This window comes from Ursus maritimus, unplaced genomic scaffold, assembly GCF_017311325.1.
Source record: "Ursus maritimus isolate PB19 unplaced genomic scaffold, ASM1731132v1 scaffold_15, whole genome shotgun sequence".
Lineage (NCBI taxonomy): Eukaryota > Metazoa > Chordata > Mammalia > Carnivora > Ursidae > Ursus > Ursus maritimus.
The window spans coordinates 7,314,895-7,335,294 of record NW_024423897.1 but is presented as its reverse complement, the minus strand read 5'-3'; the positions used below and the strand labels follow the sequence as shown (position 1 = coordinate 7,335,294).

Here is a 20,400-nt window from a genome sequence, read left to right as displayed (position 1 = left end):
GTAGCTGACTCCAAACTCTTGCTAGAGAAAAATGAGCAAATTAGGCTCTTCACTCCAAAAGAACATGCCATCGTGGTTTCTGTTATCTTTATTACTATTTCCAGAAACTGCAAAGGTTACTTTTTAAAGCTCTGATTGGAGATACACGTTTATTTACACAAACATCCAGTCAAATGCACTTCTGGGGGGTATTATGAATATCTGGGAAAAGCAGCACTAAAAAGAACAATTTTTTATGTAAAAGAGGTACAGTCCCAGAGAAAAGTTTATTTTAGAAAAGAACCCAAAGCAAAACTTTAAAAAGCCCTAAAATCCCAGAAGCATAGAACATCTTAAAATAGAAATATATAAACCTTTTATAATAGGAAGCATTTGGCTGGCTGGGTCGGTAGAATGTATGACTCCTGGTCTTGGGGTTGTGAGCTTGAGCCCCATGTTGGCTGTAGGGGTTACTTAAAAAAGAAAGTGATCAACAGACTTTAGATGCAGAAACATTAACAGTGTTTGCTCAATATACAATACCCTTAATTGAGGAACGTGTCAACAGAAGAGGCATCTTTTCAAAATTTATAAGTTCTATATATAGAATTCAGTATGAACTCTCTTTCCCTCCTGGAGTAAGTGGATTTTGAAGGAAGCACTCCCATGTCTAACCTTGAACTACTTTTGCTCTTCAGTGGCTTCTTTCCAATTGCTTGCGGTACTTCTATCCTTGGAGCTAAACCACACCTCAAATCTGTATTTCCATACCAAACTCATCTTCCCCCTTTGTCACCATCTCACTCTTTTCATCCTAGTTGCCGTTTACTGGATTTTTCTTTTTCTAAAGGTTTATTTATTTCAGAGAGAGAGAGAGAAGGGTGGGGAGGGACAGAGGGAGAGAATCTCAGGCAGACTCAGCACTGAGAGGAGCCTGACACAGGGCTTGATCTCAAGACCCTAAGGTCACGACCTGAACTGAAACCAAGAGTCTGACACTTAACCATTTAAATGACTGCAACACCCAGGTGTCCCCAGGGATTTTTTTTTTTTTTTAAACAGGCTACATACTTCCCGAGTCATATTGGTAGTCTTCATGTTTTCAACCATTCCTATATGCCTGGAGTCAACAATCATTCAGTTTGAAAATAGAGATGACCTTTCCAAATTAATTCCTCACATATTAAGACCATCTTTTATCCCTTTCTTAGCTAACAGTCATTGTCTAAGTAAATGAAGTTTTGGTTTAGAGGAAGCATGTATGAAATAACACTTCCAAAGAAGTACCACAAAGTTCTGGTATCTCCTGTGGAGCACATATGAGAGTTTGTAAGAGCCACTCTGGTGTTGACATTCATTCCTGGTGTAGGGTGACACGGCCTCATTTGGAGAAAAACTGAAGTTTTCCACGTTTTAATAAATGTAAGTCCTACATTTCATGAAAGTTTGTATGTGTGAAGAACTTAATATGCTTTCTAATGATGGGAAGAGGCAGGTGGGGAAAAACTAATTCTATCTTATATAGGCAGACTAGATAAGGCCACTCTCGCTTCAGTGAATTCACTCAGCAAGTATTTATTTACCGAATGCCTTCTCTGTGCTAACTCCTGGGGACAGAGGTAGGACTGTGCCATGTCCTTGCTCTCAGAGTTTACTTTCTGCTACAGGTAATTTCAATTAAAACTTTAATCAGAGTGAAAATGTGAGAGTACAATATATAAAATGAAATAAAAAGATACACATATTAAACAACTTAGAATTTATTTGGAAAGTAGGAAATAAGAGTGATTTTAACATTTATTTAGAATATGAACAAAACTAGAAAAAGTTAAACTACAGGAAAGAAGGCAGAGAGTACCAAAGTTGGCTTAATGGCCATCCAATATAAACAAGCAAAACCTAAGTTTCTTTCATGCAAATAAGCATTAAGGAGAAGAGCACAGGAATGTTTATAGAACAGGCCACAACAAATATTTTAAAATTTACATAAGAAAATTTACATAAACGAGAAAATAAACTGGACAATTTACAAGAAATGTTTTATAGGTTACAATAGGCTATAAGTTAGTTTATTATGAATAAAATTTGTAGCACATCATACATTTTTACATCACAGATTCAGTGTTAAAATAATTCCAACATGACAAAGCTTAGACTTGACAAAACCAATGTGATAGATAGAATAAGGCAACTTAAACTGAAATGGCTTGTGTAAGTAAAATTAAAACATACATCTACGTGTGATTTGGTCAACAACTGGGCAGAATTAAGACAAATGCCATTCAACTTCAGTTAAAAAGTCAAAGTCTCAATGTAGTTCAAATAAAAAGGGAAAGCATACAATGTATAAAAATTAGTAAAACTGTCTTAACAGGACTTACATCCTAATTCCATTAATTACATTTGGGACAAAGAGACTAAGATGTTGATGTTAGGTGTATAAGGTTACCTTTTGTTTCTAAACATTGCCAAAAAAAAAAGAATATTGGAAAAAAATTGTAAATTTAAAAATGGCTTAGATATGCAATAACGACTGATTGTGCCAAGTATGATGTCCATGATTCAGAGACACAACGTAAAGCTAAAATAATCTCCAACAATTTGCATTACTTACGTATACTTTACAAATTATGTAAAAGCTCAAATGTTTTCTCTGAAAGCTACTGAAACTGTAAGCAATGCGATGAATGCAAGATGTTAATAGCAAAAAAAAGTCAGCAATATCCCAGAACAGAAATTCAGTTGTGTATTTTATACAATTCAAAACCTTGTATTTTAACTTCATTTACTCCTTTGAAAAATATATTCCTCATTAGTTCTTTTAAACACAAAATTAGTGGGAGCTGCAGCAAAATGACTGAAAAATTAAAAGAAAAATCATCCCTTACAACACAAAGAGCCAGAATATAAAGATTTCTAGAATTTTTTTAAGGAAAAAATATTATTTCCCCTCAAACACATCATTCAGCCCAACTATTTAGTACTTGAAGTCCCAGTATCAACTCATTGCTACGTTTATTTTAAATAATAAGCTGGGAATGTCAGAACCATGTATAATCTGATTATTCTCAGACAATTCTAAGGATAAGTATTTTAGGTCTTCATATTTGGTGTAAATGACTAGAACACATGATATTTCAACTCACCTGGAGGTAATTAAAATTGTTTCATAAATTTCGCTACAAAATGTGACGAAAGAACTAATTCCTGGAGGGGTTTATCCCGCATCTCTTCCTACTCACAATGACCAGAAAGAAACAACAGCTTAAAGAAAAGGGCCACTAAAAAATCCCAAATATATCTAATATTCAAACATTCATGAATCTAGCGGGATGTTTCTTTTTGTACAATGGAAAAGCTGTAATGTCCACATAATTTTAAAGTTAACACAATAAAAATTCCAGATACTTCCACAAAGTGTGCAACCATGTGTGTGTGCATACACACACACACACACACACACACACACACACTTTAATAATATAAATAAACCCCTCATATTAATTTAAGTATATCTACTTGGCTATTACAGACAAGAACATAACATTATGAGAGAATAACTAATACCATTCTACTGGCTTGGTGAGAATCCAGAATCTAGTGCCTCTATCAACATATACAAATCAAGTTAACTCCAAAACAGGACACGACAAATTATTTTAGTCTTACCAAATGCCACCATGACTGGAGCAACTAATTTTTTTCAGGATCCTGATGATAACTGAGTTGTTTCCCATTGTAACAAATCAATTCCCTCATTTTACAATGAAAGAAAATAACATTCAAAGAACCTAGAGCAGCGGCGGGCACTATTTCTAATGTAACACCAAGTTATGCTCCCACATCCACCAAATACACAAGCGCTAGCACAAGCAACAGAGACTGGAGATGGTTTGGAGTGGAAATCACTCAGAATTTTGGATATGGTCAAGAAAGCTGGGGTTATGATTAACCTTTTACACCACCATCATTTTTGTTAGACTATTAAAAATACCTTAAAGGAAGAAAAAAATTACTTCTTTTGGTCTTTGATTATTACTAGGTTCAGTAGAAAATATAAGACCACTACTGTCTCAAATATTGAAAACAGGCAGTAATACAGATAAAGCACATTATTTTCTGAGGTTATCTGATGACAGAAATGAAGTTGGCTGAATTCTTTCAGTATTAGAATAAAACCCACATTTAATAAACCTATTAGGAAAATAGGACATAAATCACATTTCCTGGCAAATCATCTTAAATAAGGTCAAAGAGTATTACAAAAAGGCAATATATCTCTAATATCTTGCTTATACATACCACAAAACAGTGAGTTAAATGCAAAATAATACACACTCATTTTTTTTTCTGGTGATTATCCTTTAAACAGTTTTTACATGGCTTTAAATAAGAAAGGATTTCTAAACTATATTTTCTCAAATGCAATAGACTAAAAAGCATAAAGTGCTCAACAGAAAAAAAGATACACTATACAAAATACGAACATTTTTGCATATAACAAGCAGAGTGGTTATAAAGGATATCTGGAAACTATTGCCTTGCTAAGCTTTCCACCCAAGAATGAAACCTTAGAAATCAAGGCAAGATGTGATGGACTGCTCTTACAAGGCAAGAGTCCCACTGGACACAGAGGAAAACCTTTCCCTTTAGCTGCATCATTTTTCTTACAGAAATGGGACTTTCAGGAATTGGTACCTACAATACAGTAATCACATTTGCATGCAAAGGTAAAAATCTCAGGAATCTTTACAGAGCCTAATATTTGGCAAAGAATCTGAACCTCTTGAAAGACTGTCAATGGCCACGTATATTACTGGCAATGGCACTGACTTAACCCAAACGAAGAGCCCACCTATTTAGAGTAGCTGAACAAGGAATGCCCCTGTTGACAGGCAAGCAAGTCTAGTACTATGTCTTTGGAGAAACTGGGTATAGAACTGAAGGCCATTAGTTCTAAATGTCTCTAGTTAAAAGGCAATCTTTTTTTTTTGCGGGGGGGGGGGGGGTTGGTGGTGGAAAGTTCTAGACCTTGTGTTCATCAAGCCTCAAAACAACCTGATAGTGCTCTTTATATCTGAAAATATTACCAGTTTTTACGAATGGAAATTAAATCCAAAGTTATAAAGAAGATTCTCTTGTGTGTATAGAACTCAAGATTTTTAAAAGGGTCTCTTTTTAGTCCTTTTAAAATTGTCTTCTCAAAGTTCAACTAGATAAGGTTCGGGGGATTTAAATCACTGGAATCATCAAATTTGCTTCAGTGAAGGAAACTGACATTCTGGAGATTGTTGAGGCCAGTTAGGATGGGTCTTGGGCAACTTTATCAGTATCACTGGAAAAATGATATATAGCATGATGAAATGGCAGGATCCAATGTAAGACATTTTTGGATTGGTCAGAAACACAGCTAGTCTGTATAAAATAAACTACCCCAAATGAGCTACTTCTTAACCTCCTTCTGTATTAAAAAAAAAAAAAAAAATCCCATATTTTCCCCATAAAAAATAACATTTCCCACATCCCCCTCAAACATTCTTTAAAAAGCCCTTATTCATAAAGTTTTAATGGATACATGATAGTGTTCATTTTTAAGAGCTAGTTCTGGAACTGCACTGTCCAGTACAGTAGCCACTATCCAAATATGGCTCTTGAGGACTTGGAATGTGGTTCACCTAAACTGAGGTGTGCCCTAAGTACAAATATATACTGGTTTTAAAGACAAAGGTAAAAAAAAAAAATACACTATCTCCTAAGTAACTTTTTATAGTGATTATATGTTGAAATGGTGACACACCAGATATACTGGGTTAAATAGAAATATATAATCAAAATGATTTTCACCTGTTTCTTTTTACTTTTTAAATATGCCTACTAGAAAATGTAAAATTACATATGGCTTACACTTCATGTTCTTAAACTGTACAATCTAATAGAAATAGAGCTTTGAGGCATTATGCTGATTGGGCTAAAAACTAAACCTATTTACCACTGTATGCTTATAAAGAATTTTGTGAGATTGTAATAGAAAACTAGAATCTTGGCAGTCTTTATCACAACTCTGTGTTCACGCTTATTACTCCAGTAATTCTTGATTATACATGAGAATAGCCAAGAGCAACAGTGGTGAAATGGTTGTTCACTGCATATGCATTTTAACAGGTAACTTCAGTTTCAAAGGACAAAAAGTATGAATCACAATCCCAAATCAACCAAAGCACTGATCGAATTAACTTACGTGGACTCTGACCATTCCATTTCTTTCTTAAAGACAGCCGCAGATCTATAACTGCTAATACAGTTTACCACAAACTTGAAATTGTTATCATATAAAAATAAGAACTTTTTGTACAAATGTCCAAATGATAAAAATTTTAAAATAAATTGAACACATGACTTTTTGTGACAGAAATATCTAGCCATAACAATGGAAACATTTAGAAACATTTAGTCATTGTAGGTTTACAAAGTGACTTGCTGACCCTACATGAATTCAAAGTTCCAAATATTCTAAATTCTAAAAAAATCACCTTACATGCTTTTCCCTCTGAATATTCACTTCTATTCATGTGTTCATGTCTTTATATAAATAAAACTGAATTTTAAATATATGAGCACAAACCTTGAAAACTGTTAAGGAGAAATATCTTTATCAAGCACCTCTACTGCAAACTGTTCTTTATGGAGCAAAATTATGTTCCGTAAAAACATATTAATACTTTTCTTCCTATAATGTGAACAATTTTTAAGCTCTTCAAAGTACATCCGCATTTACTGGTAGTTTAAGGAGGTGAATATTTTCCGCAAGTCTACTTCTTAAACCAATTAAGTAAGTAACAGGCTTGAACAACTTTGCTCAACTACTGGACCTCCAAAAATGTTACTGCCAAAGTAAATATCTGAAAAAATTAATAACATTATAAAAAATGACTTCAAAATAGAGAACAAATTCCAAGGCAAAAGGATTTACAAATTTTGGAACTCTAAGGCCTTTATTACCAGAATGTATAAAACACTGATCCTTTTCTAATTCTGCAATACTGCCTCAGACCCCTACAGTTTCAAAACAACTCATCTTTTAGATTTCCATGACATCTCTTTAGAATAAATGTGATTTTGTTGCTGTTCATAATAAAGTCTTTAGTTTTGAAGTTTCAGACCTAATTAAACAAATAACTAAGTTCAGGACCGAGATAAATGTGGTATAGAAAGAGCACAGGTCTCTATCAATGCACACAAACCATATTCTATTAGTATAGTCCTGGCACCTCATTAAATGGATTTTCAAGTAAGTAATTAAGCCTCTAATTAAAAAATACAAAACATTTTTTAAGTATAATGATTAACATAAAATACAGAAAGTGCAATTATCACCAATCATGTGATTTTCTAGGATTCATCTTAAAATTCAGGCTAATATTTAACAATAGTGTTTCAATTAAATTATGGCATTTGAAAAAGCTTATACTTCTGGGAAAAGATCACAAACATGCTTTTTTGGTGGGGGAAATGTTGAGAAAACTACAATAATGAATAATTCATATTGCCTTAACATTTCTAAAATCACATCAAAACGATCATCTTTGATAGCCATTTCAGTAAGTGTGATACAGGGTACGTTACTACCCACTTACTAGTAACCAAGACACACAGACGCACTTGTAACAAATATTCAGATCCAATTATCTTCAGGAGCTAAACATTTCAGAGACTTTAAGATTTGTGTCTGAGCATACAGTACTGCAATAGTTGGCTACATAAAATAAATAGAAAATCTTCTAAGAGGAAGCTCAATAATCAGAGGCTGTATTGCATTTAGGGATTTAACACTGGATATATACAGAAGGGAAAGCATTTCAATTAGAAATACTTCACATTACCGAGCTCCCTCTTTTAATATGGCAACTTTTAGCAGCTTACCATTGTGACATTTAAAAATCAACAGGAATAGTGCTACTCTGTTATCCTTTGGTTCCCAGTGACAAATAATGCAGTAATAATGCCTCTGGTTTTCAGTTCCTCATGGATGACATTTATTAGCAGAGAAAAACCTGATGCTTTTCAGCTGAAATTTGGCAGCCCAAGAAGTGCACCAACTGCTCCAAAGTATCCCTGTATAATTTTAAAACAATTATTAATGCAGTCCAGCTTTTTAAATTAGCATACAATATTAACAACTATTAGGAACTGATATTTATGTATAATCCACTTTAAGAACTTTTATTCAGAAACCTACCAATTTTTGTGTTGTCAGCTAATATTTGAAAAAGATGAAATACGAATTTTTAAGTGTGGCTTATAGACACTGAAAAGCTTCTAGGGCTATTACTACAATTCTAAGCCCCTCACCTCTCTCCTCAACACAATTCCTTTTGTTCCACCTGCCACTCTGCCACATACAGCATGCCCTGGGGAGCCCAAGAGCAGTGACAGCGGAACATAAACACAAGAGAACACTCTGAATTTGTGTTATTACAATAATTAATATGTCCATCTGACCAGAAACAAAACAATGCAGGGTAAATTTACTTAATCCAAAACATTATATGAACTGATAATTTCAGATCAGAACAAGTGGATGTAGTGAATGAACAGGAAAAAAATCTTGAAGAATAATCTCCAAAATGTTAACAGTAGTCCCTCTGGAGGTGGGGGGTGAGGTTGTGGTGGGAGGACTAAGGAGAATCTTCATTGTTGAATTATTTATTTTTGTGGTAGGTATTCACATTTAATATTTGTTCGGGGAGGAAAAAAAAGAAAAACAAAATACAATTTAACTAAGTACACAAGCAGCCCCAATATTTAAGGAGCTCAAGACCTAATATCACTCTCTCTTGGTCAGAGGAAGTGGGAAACTCCATCTTAATGGGGTGCCTACCAGGTTCTAGTAACCCCTATCCCCCCAACTCAAACTGAAATGAGGGACTCAAAAATACTATTCAGGTAAATCATAGTTTTATACTTATGAGTACACAATAAGAAGCAGTAAATGAAACCTATATATAAAAGCATGCTATTAAAATTTGCAAAACATTATTTTCCTATCATACCTCATGCTCTAGAAACAATGCTTTCAGTTGACCTTTTGACCAGTAATCCAGTGCATATGCCAAAAGTTTCATTGAGAGAGTATTGACACGTAAAAAGTTTCCAACAAAGACAACTCGGTTTATCTTCTAAAAGAAAAGAACAAAGAAAATGAGTTGAAATAAGAATTATCAAATAGAATTTATAATACAGTAGGGTTTAGAAAATCTCTATGTAAAAATGTAAACAACTACTACCTTTTTTTAGTGTCTATGACATTCCTGGTACATATATCTCCATAATCCTAAATCCAGGACACATCACTACACACTTGTCAAAACCCAAAGAATGTACACCAAGAGTGAGCCCAAATGTAAACTATGGGTTTTGGGTGATAGTGATGTGTCACTGCAAGTTCAGTGACTGTAAACAAACGTACCAATCTGGTGCTGGATGTTGACAGTGGGGGAGGCTGTGTAGCTGTGGGGTTCAAGGGTGTATATGGGAACTCTCTGTATTTTCTATTCAATTTTGCTCTGAACCTAAAACTCCTCTAAAAAATATAGTCTATTAAAAAAAAAAAGTTCTGGAAAGATCTTAATGATTTTAGATGAGACTTGTTTTTGAAAATGGCCAATAAACAATCTATTAAGAAAGTTAACTTGAGAAATAGTATTGAGATTAAAGGAGACAAATCCAAGGAAGAGTATTTTAAATGGGTTTAGGATTAAAAAACACTGTAAACTTGAGTCTTCCAGCATCTCTGGCCCCAGCCTAACCCATCAAGTCACTCTCTGCTAAGATTCCACTCACTAATTTGGTTCCATAGATACCTTGAAGGAAATCTTATATGGAGGAACTGGTGTTTCAATCTCAAGAAAACTTTTCTACTCTCACAATAGACTGGATTTTTCAATATACATTTTTGCACACTGAGTTTGGGTAGTGTAAACGCCAGTGAAAAGCTGGATCTACAGGGCTACGAAAAAAGGTCTCTGATTATTGTCACTCCCCCAAAGTGAAATATTACCTAAACCTGGGTTAAAACATCTGTTAGTGGCTCCCTCAACCAACTTACTACACTGTTATTGAGAAACTTAGAATTCTGGATTTAAACAGAATACTTGGAAGAATTAATTTGCATCTTTTCACAGTTGTTCTCTGCTGGAGCTTCTCTTTCCCCAAGTATCTGCATGCTGATTATCTCACCTCCTTTCAATATTTATCCAAGGATTACGTTTTCAATAAAGCCTTCCTTCAACAATCCAATTACTCAGCAATTTGTCTTCTGCTATTCTACTCCCAATTCTCTTTATCTTGTTTGATTTTCTTTTTTAAAAAATAGCATTTATCACCAAATATATGCTAAAAATTCATTAAATCACTAGAATGGATGGAAGTTGCACAAAGTCAGGGATCTTTGATTTTTTCACCAATGTATCCCAAGTGCCTAGAACAATGCCTGGCACATGGTACTCTGTAAATACTTCATGAATAAATGAATGAACAAATGAAGGATTCCCTCAAAAAGTAAAATTCCCAACTCATTTAAAGTATTTGATATCTACAAAAATTAAATAGGCAAATACGTCTATTACATGAAGGCAGAACTGTATATATAATCTCCTTCAAATAAAAATAACCTGACAATGAGGGTAAATATAGAAGTACATGCTTTTCGTAAGTTATACATCATTCAACTTTTACATGAAGAACAAGTCTCAATGCCTTCATAGCCCTGTACAATGCTGCTTGATCCATATGCAACAAGGCAGCACTGTAAAGAAGCCAAAGGCAGTAAGAAAACTTCTAAGCACTCGCTAATCAAATGCAACATTAACAGCAAAAAACACCCCTTTCAATAATTAGTTCAAGAAAATCCTATGTTTGGAAAGAATTTTCTTTTCTATCTTCAAGAAATTTAGGTTGTGTATTTCTGAAAAAGTTTCTAGATAAATTTGAAAATGTAAATATCTCTTTGTTCTACTTCCAACTTGAATCATCTACTTTCTTTAAAGGTAACATAACAATTAGGTACACAGGGCATATACAGCTAATGAGCCTTGGGATTTAACGGAGATCTCAATTCCTATAGGTCTCCTTAAGGAACACAAAGAAGCTGTGCTATATGTACATAAAGCTCCAAACCACATTTTTCAAATAGTTAATTTTTTTTACCTCATTAACAGCACACATTCGTGCCACAGAACCAATGTTATTGGTGATAGTAACTAAAGTAGCTCTTGCTAGATCTTCTTTACTAACAGATTCTCGCTTCTCCTTATAAATCATATTCCCAAAACTGCAGAGAAATGAAAAACAAAATTCTGTTGATAAAAATCAGCATTTCATACATTTTTGGAATTTATCCTACAGATAAATTTACACAAGTACAAAATAAGGTATGTAACAAGGTTACTGACTGACCCATTGAACTATACACAGCAGAATATTGGAAGCCACCATCAAACTCTGATAAATCCACACAATAAAATACCAAGAGGCTGTTAATAAGGGAGGGAAGGTAGGAGGGGGAGAGGTAAAGGAAGAGAAAGGGAGAGAGGGAGGCCAGCAGATACACTAGGATATATTGCCTATTGAAGAGAAAGTATAGTAGCATGCTGTGTAATGGTATATAAATGTTACCTTCTGTATAAGGGGAGGATAAGGATATGTATTTATATTTGCATAAAGAAATACTGAAAGGATATTCAAGAATTAATAAAAATGGTTTCTTATGGAGAACACCAAGGGAGACTTCTTAATGCAGATCTTTTTTTTTTAAGATTTTATTTATTTATTTGAGAGAGAGCAAAAGCGAGAGAGGTCACAGAGGGAAAGGGAGCAGCAGACGCTCAATGAAGCTCGATCCCAAGACCCTGATCTAAGTTGAAGGCAGACGCTTAACCAACTGAGCCACCCAGGTGACCCCTTAATGTTTATCTTATTTTTTTTTTAAAGATTTTATTTATTTATTTGACAGAGAGAGCCAGCGAGAGAGGGAACACAAGCAGGGGGAGTGGGAGAGGAAGAAGCAGGCTCTCAGCGGAGGAGCCTGATGTGGGGCTCGATCCCAGAGCACCAGGATCATGCCCTGAGCCGAAGGCAGACGCTTAACGACTGCACCACCCAGGCGCCCCTATCTTATTTTTAAACTACATGAATGTAAAACTTTGAACTTTAGGTTCCAAGTTGGGTAAGAGTAAGCCCCCTAACAACTTCCTGATACGTTGCTTTCTAAAAACTAAATAAGCAACTTTCATTATAACATAAATATTAAACTTACCTAGATGCTACAGCCCAACCTGGCAGACCAAATCTCTCATAATCTCCTCCGTAAATATCACGGACCAGCTTGTCAGCTTGGGTGCTGTCACCTTTGGATGCCATTTCAAGAGCCTCTTCAAAACTTTCACAGCCAGTCAATAAACAGCATAAACCCAGAAAGGTGCCCCCTCCAAGGCTAAAGAAAATAAAGAAAACTGGGTAAGTTATATTTACATACTGTATTCTTTCTCCAGAGTAAAAAGGTGGAATTTTCATGTAATTAATAAACACGAAGAAAGAACACATTGCTAATGCCAAGTGCTGATATATCAACATATTGAAGGTAAGAAAAATGCCAAACCAAACTTGTCAGATTAAAGAATAAACCAAAGGGGAAAAAAATCAGTTGGTGATAGCAATATGAAAGCAGGAAGAGATGTTTTATATCTTCTAATATCTTTACCCAATTCCTTATATTTTGTAATTGCTAAAAATAAATGCTTTTACATGTGGGGGAAAAAAAGCATTAAGTGTTAAAAATTAGTACCATATAAATTAAAAGGAGAAAACTTCTAACTCTAAATGGTTTCCAGGAAATGATTTAGTGAAAGGCCTATTTACTTGGTCTGACAAGGTTGAAATCAACTCAATGTGACACATTAGCATTTAAAATGACCCAGAAATGAATACGGTGAGAAAATTTATGTTAGGCTGGTCAACGTTAATGATAAAAATTTACTTGGTTCTATTATTCTTTTGGATATGCTGATGAAATGAAGTCATGCTTCTCTAGTTCCTAAAATCAAAACCTCTGCTCCCCAGTCTCACCTAAATTTCCAACAGACTCCATCTATCCCTGACCACCACTGGAATTTAGTTAACGGACTGAATTTCTTTTAGAATTGATTGAAATAGGTAATATTTCCCTGTAATTCTTTGGCATTGAGTTACAAGGGAGGTAGATTTTTAGCCACCACAGAGATAAAATACCAATTAAATTTAAGTAACACTTAGGGGTGCCTGGCCAGCTGAGTCAGTAGAGCATGTGACTCTTGATCTCAGGGTCATGAGTCTGAGCCCCACATGGGGGTAGAGTTTACTTAAAACAAAAAAATTTAAGTATCACTTTAATAAGAGTACTACTTTAAAATGGAAATGAGTTTTTTTTTCATAAACCCCCAAATCTTCCTTCCTCAAATAAGCAGGAGTCTCTATCCTTCTTAAAAGCTGATAAAGTATGTACAAGAATCATAAGGACAATTTTAAAATTTCATTTTGCAATAATATTTCAGGCATTATAGAAAATCTTATGGGATATTTAGTCATCATGTTATCCCATAATAAGCTCATGTTAAATTCATCTTATAAGAATTATTTATTACAGGGCACCTGGGTGGCTCAGTTGGTTGAGCATCTGATTCTTTTTTTTTTTTTTTTAAAGATTTTATTTATTTATTTGACACAGAGAGAGACAGCCAGTGAGAGAGGAAACACAAGCAGAGGGAGTGGGAGAGGAAGAAGCAGGCTCCCAGCGGAGGAGCCCGATGTGGGGCTCGATCCCAGAACGCTGGGATCACGCCCTGAGCTGAAGGCAGACGCTTAATAACTGGGCCACCCAGGCGCCCCTGAGCATCTAATTCTTGATTTCTGCTCAGGTAATAATCTCAGGGTCATGAGATTGAGCCCTGCATGGGGCTCCATGCTCAGTGGGAGTCTGCTTGAGATTCTCTCTCTCCCTCTGCCCCTCCCGCCCTCAAATAAATAAATCTTAAAGAAAAAAAGAATTATTACAATGTCGCCCAATACTACACTTAAATGTGAACCTAATCCAACCAGCATGCAAGCTGACCAGTGGCAAACTTCAGGCTTAAATAGATCTACAAAAGTGAAAAACAAAAGGAGGAATGCTTTGGAAAACAAAGTCATTGGAATCATTCCAGATAAAAATTCCCTCTTACAATTATGGAAATGTTGATGCCAACTGATGTTAAGCAAATATAAATATTATTTTAGTTTGCGTCTTTATACACATACCTTATAAAACAATATTATCTGCAACACTTTAACTTATACTTACACATCTACACTTCTTGCTACTGGACAAAATGCATGTTAGAAGCTAGCATTAAGATGATTTCACAACTTCTGTGTATAAAAACAACATGAATGCTGCAATAAGAACAGAAAGGTCACTACCTTGTCCCGGTTACTCGTTTATAGTTGTCTTTGGAATGGACTGCTAAAATACTGACTCCTGAACCAATGTTCACTATCAGCAGTGGATAGGGATCATCCAGGTTAAAAGGCATCTTTTGGCATCGCTCAGGTTCTGAGGCATTAGCAAAATAATAGCACTCTGCTTGTCCATTGAAACTGACAGAATCTATATACAGCAAGCCCTTTACAAGGCAGTCAAGTTCATCCAGTTTGTGTAGGTGGAGGTTTCCAATCTATAAAAAAACACCATAGAAGTTTTATAAAGTGAACAAGGGACAGTATTCAAAATATTTGACTCAAATGCACTGTATAATTTTCATGTACTTTATAAAACTTCAAAATCATCTATGACCCATACATTTTCACTTGTTTTGTGTCAGAATCTTTTAGCTCAGTGGTTCTCAATGATGGTGGTATTACCTCCGGATGCATTCTAGAAATTTTTAGGGATATTTCAGTTTTCACAAAGATGAAGAGGAGAAGACCAAACTAACATTTAGCGGGCAGGGACTTGGGATGCCAGAAATCTGCAATAGGTAGGGCAGTTGTGCAAAAACAAAGAATTATCCCATTCCCGCCTTATCTTTGAGCCTTCTGACAGTTTTTAGGCAGCAGTAGAAAAATGTGTCTATAATTATCTGAGCCTATGGAAGCACAAAGTATTCTTTATATGGCTTTAATATGTATATGCTAAATTTGCTAGCAATGCAACCACCATACAAACTAAGGAAATCGATCGGACTCTTATTGTTTGAACTGTCCCAAGTGTTATTTAGCATCTTAGAGTGTTATGTCACAAACAGCAACACCATTTATGGTACAAGATTCTCCAATAAAACATACCATTATCAGCTTTAGATTTTATGGTGAATTTATGTTTAAGTGCCAGCATCTAACTATCTCACTATGCCCTCTCATGTGATCACACCAGAGAATCTACCGATATATAAATACCTTCATTTCCTGTCTTTATATTATAGTCTGAGTACTAGTTTGAAATTATTAATTCATTTCAGGTTAATAAGGAATGTATTATAAACTATTTGTAAAAAATATTTCAGCTTAGGGGCGCCTGGGTGGCTCAGTCGTTAAGCATCTGCCTTCAGCTCAGGTCATGATCCTAGCGTTCTGGGATCGAGCCCCGCATCGGGCTCCCTGCTCCGCTGGGAGCATGCTTCTCCCTCTCCCACTCCCCCTGCTTGTGTTCCCTCTCTCGCTGCCTGTCAGATAAATAAACAAAATCTTAAAAAAAAAAAAAAAAGATTTCAGCTTAGAGATCACTTCCTCTGGGAAGCTTTTGTTCCCTCCAGAACTTGTTTGGTAATAGTACTCTAGTGTTCCCATGGCACTGCTTTTCATATCACTACTATTAATTATAAGGCATTGTACTTTAACTCACTTATCTGTGTGGACTAGAATACCATACTCTTTCAAGGCTAAGACTGTGTCTTATTCCCAGCTGAGTTCTGTGTCTAGCATAATAACTGACACATACTAGGTGCTCACGTATTAGCTTAATTAATGATTGAGCATCAACAGAAACAGTTATTACAGAACTTCATCACTAGAAAATATTGATACTTCTGGGGCACCTGAGTGGCTTAGTCAGTTAAGATTTGGCCTTCAGCTTGAGTCATGATCCCAGGATCCTGGGATTGAGCCCCAGGTTGGGCTCCTGCTCAGCAAGGAGTCAGCTTCTCCCTCTGGCCTCCCCCTGTTCAAGCTCTCTAATAAAAAATCTTAAAGAGAAAGAAGAGAAAAGATACTTCAATGTCCAGGTGAAAGCTGGCATCAAAGACACTGCTTCTGGTAAGAATTCTGACAAACACTAAATATCACATGTCCAAGAAAGCTAGTCTCAAATTTATGAAATTTATGTTCAAATTACTCAATAAATTGAATACAAATCAGTATTATCCACCAAAAGAAAAGAATTAGTATCAATTTAGACTTTTAAACTATCCCGAAGTTTAAGGGGCCCACTTATGTGAGTCATGTAAGTGATCACTTATGTTCTATAAACAGACTTTTCTTATATGAATTTAAGAAATAAATGGTTCACATGCATATTTTCAAAGAAATCAAATTTCAGTAGCCCCAAATGCCAACTTTATAATCTTTATTCTAATGGAAAGGACTAGAAGCTTGGCAAATCCCCACTAGCACTTAAATCAGTGTTTATATAGTCCTCTTGCCATATCCAAATGACCCCCTTTGAGACAGGAACATGGTAAGGTTGGTGGATAAAACCAGAAAAAAGAGGTAACAGGGACTCTCAATCAGATGTCTACTTAATCAAAAGACACTAGCTTCAGCTGACTTTTTTTTTTTGGTGGGGGGGGCAGGACAAGGGAAAGAGATGGCCTTGGGAGAGTGGACTGTATCGGTAATACATAAAAGCAATGCAAACACAGGACAGTAATAGTGAAAATAATTCAAATGCCACTTATATTTGGCTTTGTATACTGCCAAATTCACTGAAATCCCCCTTTATTGTCGCTTTATAGCAGTCCTTAAACTTAAGCAGGTTTTACCAAATATTATGTACAATAAGCCCAAATCTAGGCAATTTTTTACTCAGCCTATGAAGGTACTTAAATGTCCCAAATGAAAAGCTGGTCATGAATACATACTTCCTCCACATCCAGCACAGGGAACTAATCTAGGAAACATGCTAGATGGAAACTTAGCCTCATATTTTAAAAATTAAAGAGGGGGTGCCTGGTGGCTCAGTGGGTTGAGTCCAACTCTTGGTTTCAGTTCAGGCCATGATCTCAAGGTTGTGAGATTAAGCCCCACGATGGGCTCTGTGCTCACTGTGGAGTCTGCTAGTTCCTCTCCCTCTGCTCCTCACCACCCCCACCCCCACCTCCTCGCATACACTCTCTCAAATAAATCTTTAAAAAAAAAAAAAAGAGAATGGATATCAATTTTTGGCTTTGAATAAGATACCTACTGTGCGAAAATCTTCTTCAAACTTGTAAGCACCACCTCCTGTAGCACATAGCACCGTGTGTAATGTTGAGAAGTTTTTATCTCTTCCCATTTGAATAAAAGTTGGCAGGTCATGGGTTGGAAATCTGATAAAGTGCAAGTTCCCTCTTCGCCCAAAAAGTGTTAAATCCTTCAGTTCAAGGTGTACATCCCGAATACCAGTGGATCCATATGCTACATTAGAAGTCAAATATTTCCGGATACTTTTTAAGCTCTCAACTTCTTCTTGTTCTTCCTCTGCTGTGATATCAATAGGTTCAAAATATGAGAGCTTTACTAGAGTCCCCCCAATGTCCATGCCAAACCATGGGAAAGCTGTGGATAAAAAAATATACATATATATCAACTTAAGAAATGCAAATTAGGAGCTAGTTAATTAGCACAAACTTCATATACCCTGAATCATGCAGTTATTATTTTGGGGTAAGATGCTTCTTCTATGTGCAACTCAACTTTTTCCCTTTGAAGTATTACTTTATATATTTTCTGAAAACCTGTAACTTGGGATGCTTAGAGTTGGCCCAGAGCCTTTTAATTCCTGGTCAGGTAGGTATTCCTTTTCATTTATTAAATACTTATCATATGCCTCAGGGGATCAGGAAAAATTTGGACCAATTCTATTTTAATAAATAGGTCATCGCCTATGGCTTGATAATGTTTCTAATAAGATTTTAATGTAATAAAACTGGCCTATAATTACTTCAAGTAACCAAGGGAAAAAGTACCTCCTTAAAAAGAAATCTTATTCTTTGCTCATTAAACATTCTATTTCTTTGGTACAGCTGGTTAATAAAATTTGCAGTTAATAATGTTGAAGGTAAGTCTACTTGGCACATTTGGGCAGGCAGTTTGGGTTTGGGACTTGGTACTCTTTCACTAACTGGACTTATATGACTTTGGAAAAACCATTAATTTCTCTGAATCCTAGTTTATTTAAGGTCTGTTTCTATTATCTGGGATCTTAAAATGATAAGAGACTCAAGAATAATTTAATACTTAAAGAAAAAATAGTTCCCTCCAAAATCTGTTTCTTAAATATTAATATTTTATTTGATATATGTGACTATGAGAAACCAGGTACATACAATTCAATAAGTAAGGATTCTATGCATTTCTCCATTTCAGAATTTATGTTTATTGAAATTAGTAATATTAATTAATTGAGGAAGGAGTAATTCTCATTATCTTCTTCTGGAGAAATAGTTCACTTGTCTTTTTTTTTTTTAGCTCACTTGTTTTTGTATTTGAAACTCAAGTTCCAGATACAGATCTACACTAAAGACAGTGTTAAAAAAGAAACTTCTTAGGGGCGCCTGAGTGGCTCAGTTGTTAAGCGTCTGCCTTCGGCTCAGGGCATGATCCCAGGGTCCTGGGATCGAGCCCCACTGGGAGCCTGCTTCTTCCTCTCCCACTCCCCCTGCTTGTGTTCCCTCTCTCTCTGGCTATCTCTCTCTCTGTCAAATAAATAAATAAAATCTTAAAAAAACAAACAAAAGAAAACAAACAAACAAAAACTTCTTAAAAAAAAAAAAAAAGTAAAATGACTTAAGACCATAACCTGGGGGGCACTAAGATCCCAAACAGGCACAACACTTTTGTGCCACCTACAGATTTTTATAAGCAACTAAAATGTAAAAGAAACAGACTCAATTTTCTCAATTTTTAAATCCCTAGTAGCAAGCAGCAATACTAACAGTTACAGAGGGGAAATTTACAGCAACTGTTTGCCTGGACAACACATTGAAAGAAAAAACAATATGGAGTAGCTCTACTGATCGAATAAGCCAAGAGACATCTTCAGAATTTTCCTCATCTGTTAAACAAGTATGTAATGAGGATACTTTTCAATGGACTTTAGATAAAACAGGAAATAACTAAAATGATTTTCTAAAGATTTTATTTATTTGAGAGAAGAGAAGGGGGGGGAAGAGTGGGGAAGGGCAGAAGGAGAGGGAAGAACAGACACCGTGCTGAGCAGGGAACCTGATGTGGGGCTTGATCCCAGGATCCTGATATCATGTCCTGAGCCAAAGGCAGACTGAGCCACCCCGACGCCCGATTTCTCTTACTTGATTGACGTTTGATTCTAGGTTTCATGGGGGTAGGTGTGCAAATCACTGTTGCCACATATAGTGCATATTGGGATAGAAAAATTTCTACAAGGTAAGATTTATTAAGCTAAAAACCTTTATTTTCCAAAATTAAAAATACTTCAAAAATTGTTTAAGTTTATAGTTTCCCTTTCTTTGTCTTTGTCAGGTGTCAAAATACACATACAAATAAAAATGTCACGTCAGAGCAAACTACAATGCTGAAAACATTACGAGGTTCAAAGATCATGATATTTTTATTTTTAGTCAGAAGTCCCTGTCTCCTCCCAGGTTTATAAAAATGTGAAAACTGCTGTTCTTGAAAGAAAAAAAACCCAATTAACAGTTATGTGAAGAACTTTTAATTCTTACATGAAACCATAAATTAAGTTTTGAAAGAACCATACTGCCTAGGAAGATATTTGAAGTTTATAGATGAAATACTGGAGAGTAAGAAATTTTCTACTTTTCTAAAGCTATTCAGGAGCACCAAGATTTTTGACCCCAAGGGTCAAGGGCCAATTCCAAAATACATACCTGGAATAGGCAGTAGAAAAAGTCTCACTGAATGAAATCCTGTTTGTGAAATCTAGGGTGCTGGAGAGAAAGTATTAACTAGTTCTTTCCCACAGGAAGAAAACTACTGTTTAGGTATAATTACCATTAAAATGATAAAGAAAACCAAACAAAAACCTTCCACTGCTTCTCCTTTTAAAAGGCTTTTGTCTGGGTGGCTCAGTCAGTTAAGCAGCTGCCTTCAACTCAGGTCATGATACCAGGGTCCTGGAATCAAGTCCTGCACCAGGCTCCTTGGTCAGCAGGAAGC

At 35.5% G+C, this 20,400-nt stretch overlaps 1 protein-coding gene across 2 annotated transcripts in view; it reads right to left on the bottom strand.

Annotated features, from left to right (window-relative positions):
- Positions 1-1,723: 1,723 nt before the first annotated feature.
- The window catches only part of PANK3 (pantothenate kinase 3), a 24,824-nt gene continuing 6,147 nt past the window's right edge, over positions 1,724-20,400 (bottom strand). The window contains exons 2-7 of one of the 2 annotated variants that reach the window (XM_008692399.2): positions 17,447-17,799; positions 14,470-14,723; positions 12,293-12,469; positions 11,185-11,308; positions 9,030-9,155; positions 1,724-8,091 (exon numbers count right to left, since the gene is read on the bottom strand). In XM_008692399.2, coding sequence (XP_008690621.1) covers positions 8,041-8,091; positions 9,030-9,155; positions 11,185-11,308; positions 12,293-12,469; positions 14,470-14,723; positions 17,447-17,799 — 1,085 coding nt within the window. In that variant the 3' untranslated portion in view covers positions 1,724-8,040. Of the gene's footprint in view, positions 8,092-9,029; positions 9,156-11,184; positions 11,309-12,292; positions 12,470-14,469; positions 14,724-17,446; positions 17,800-20,400 lie in introns of those variants that run through there. The other variant, XM_040630316.1, reaches the window with a different exon arrangement.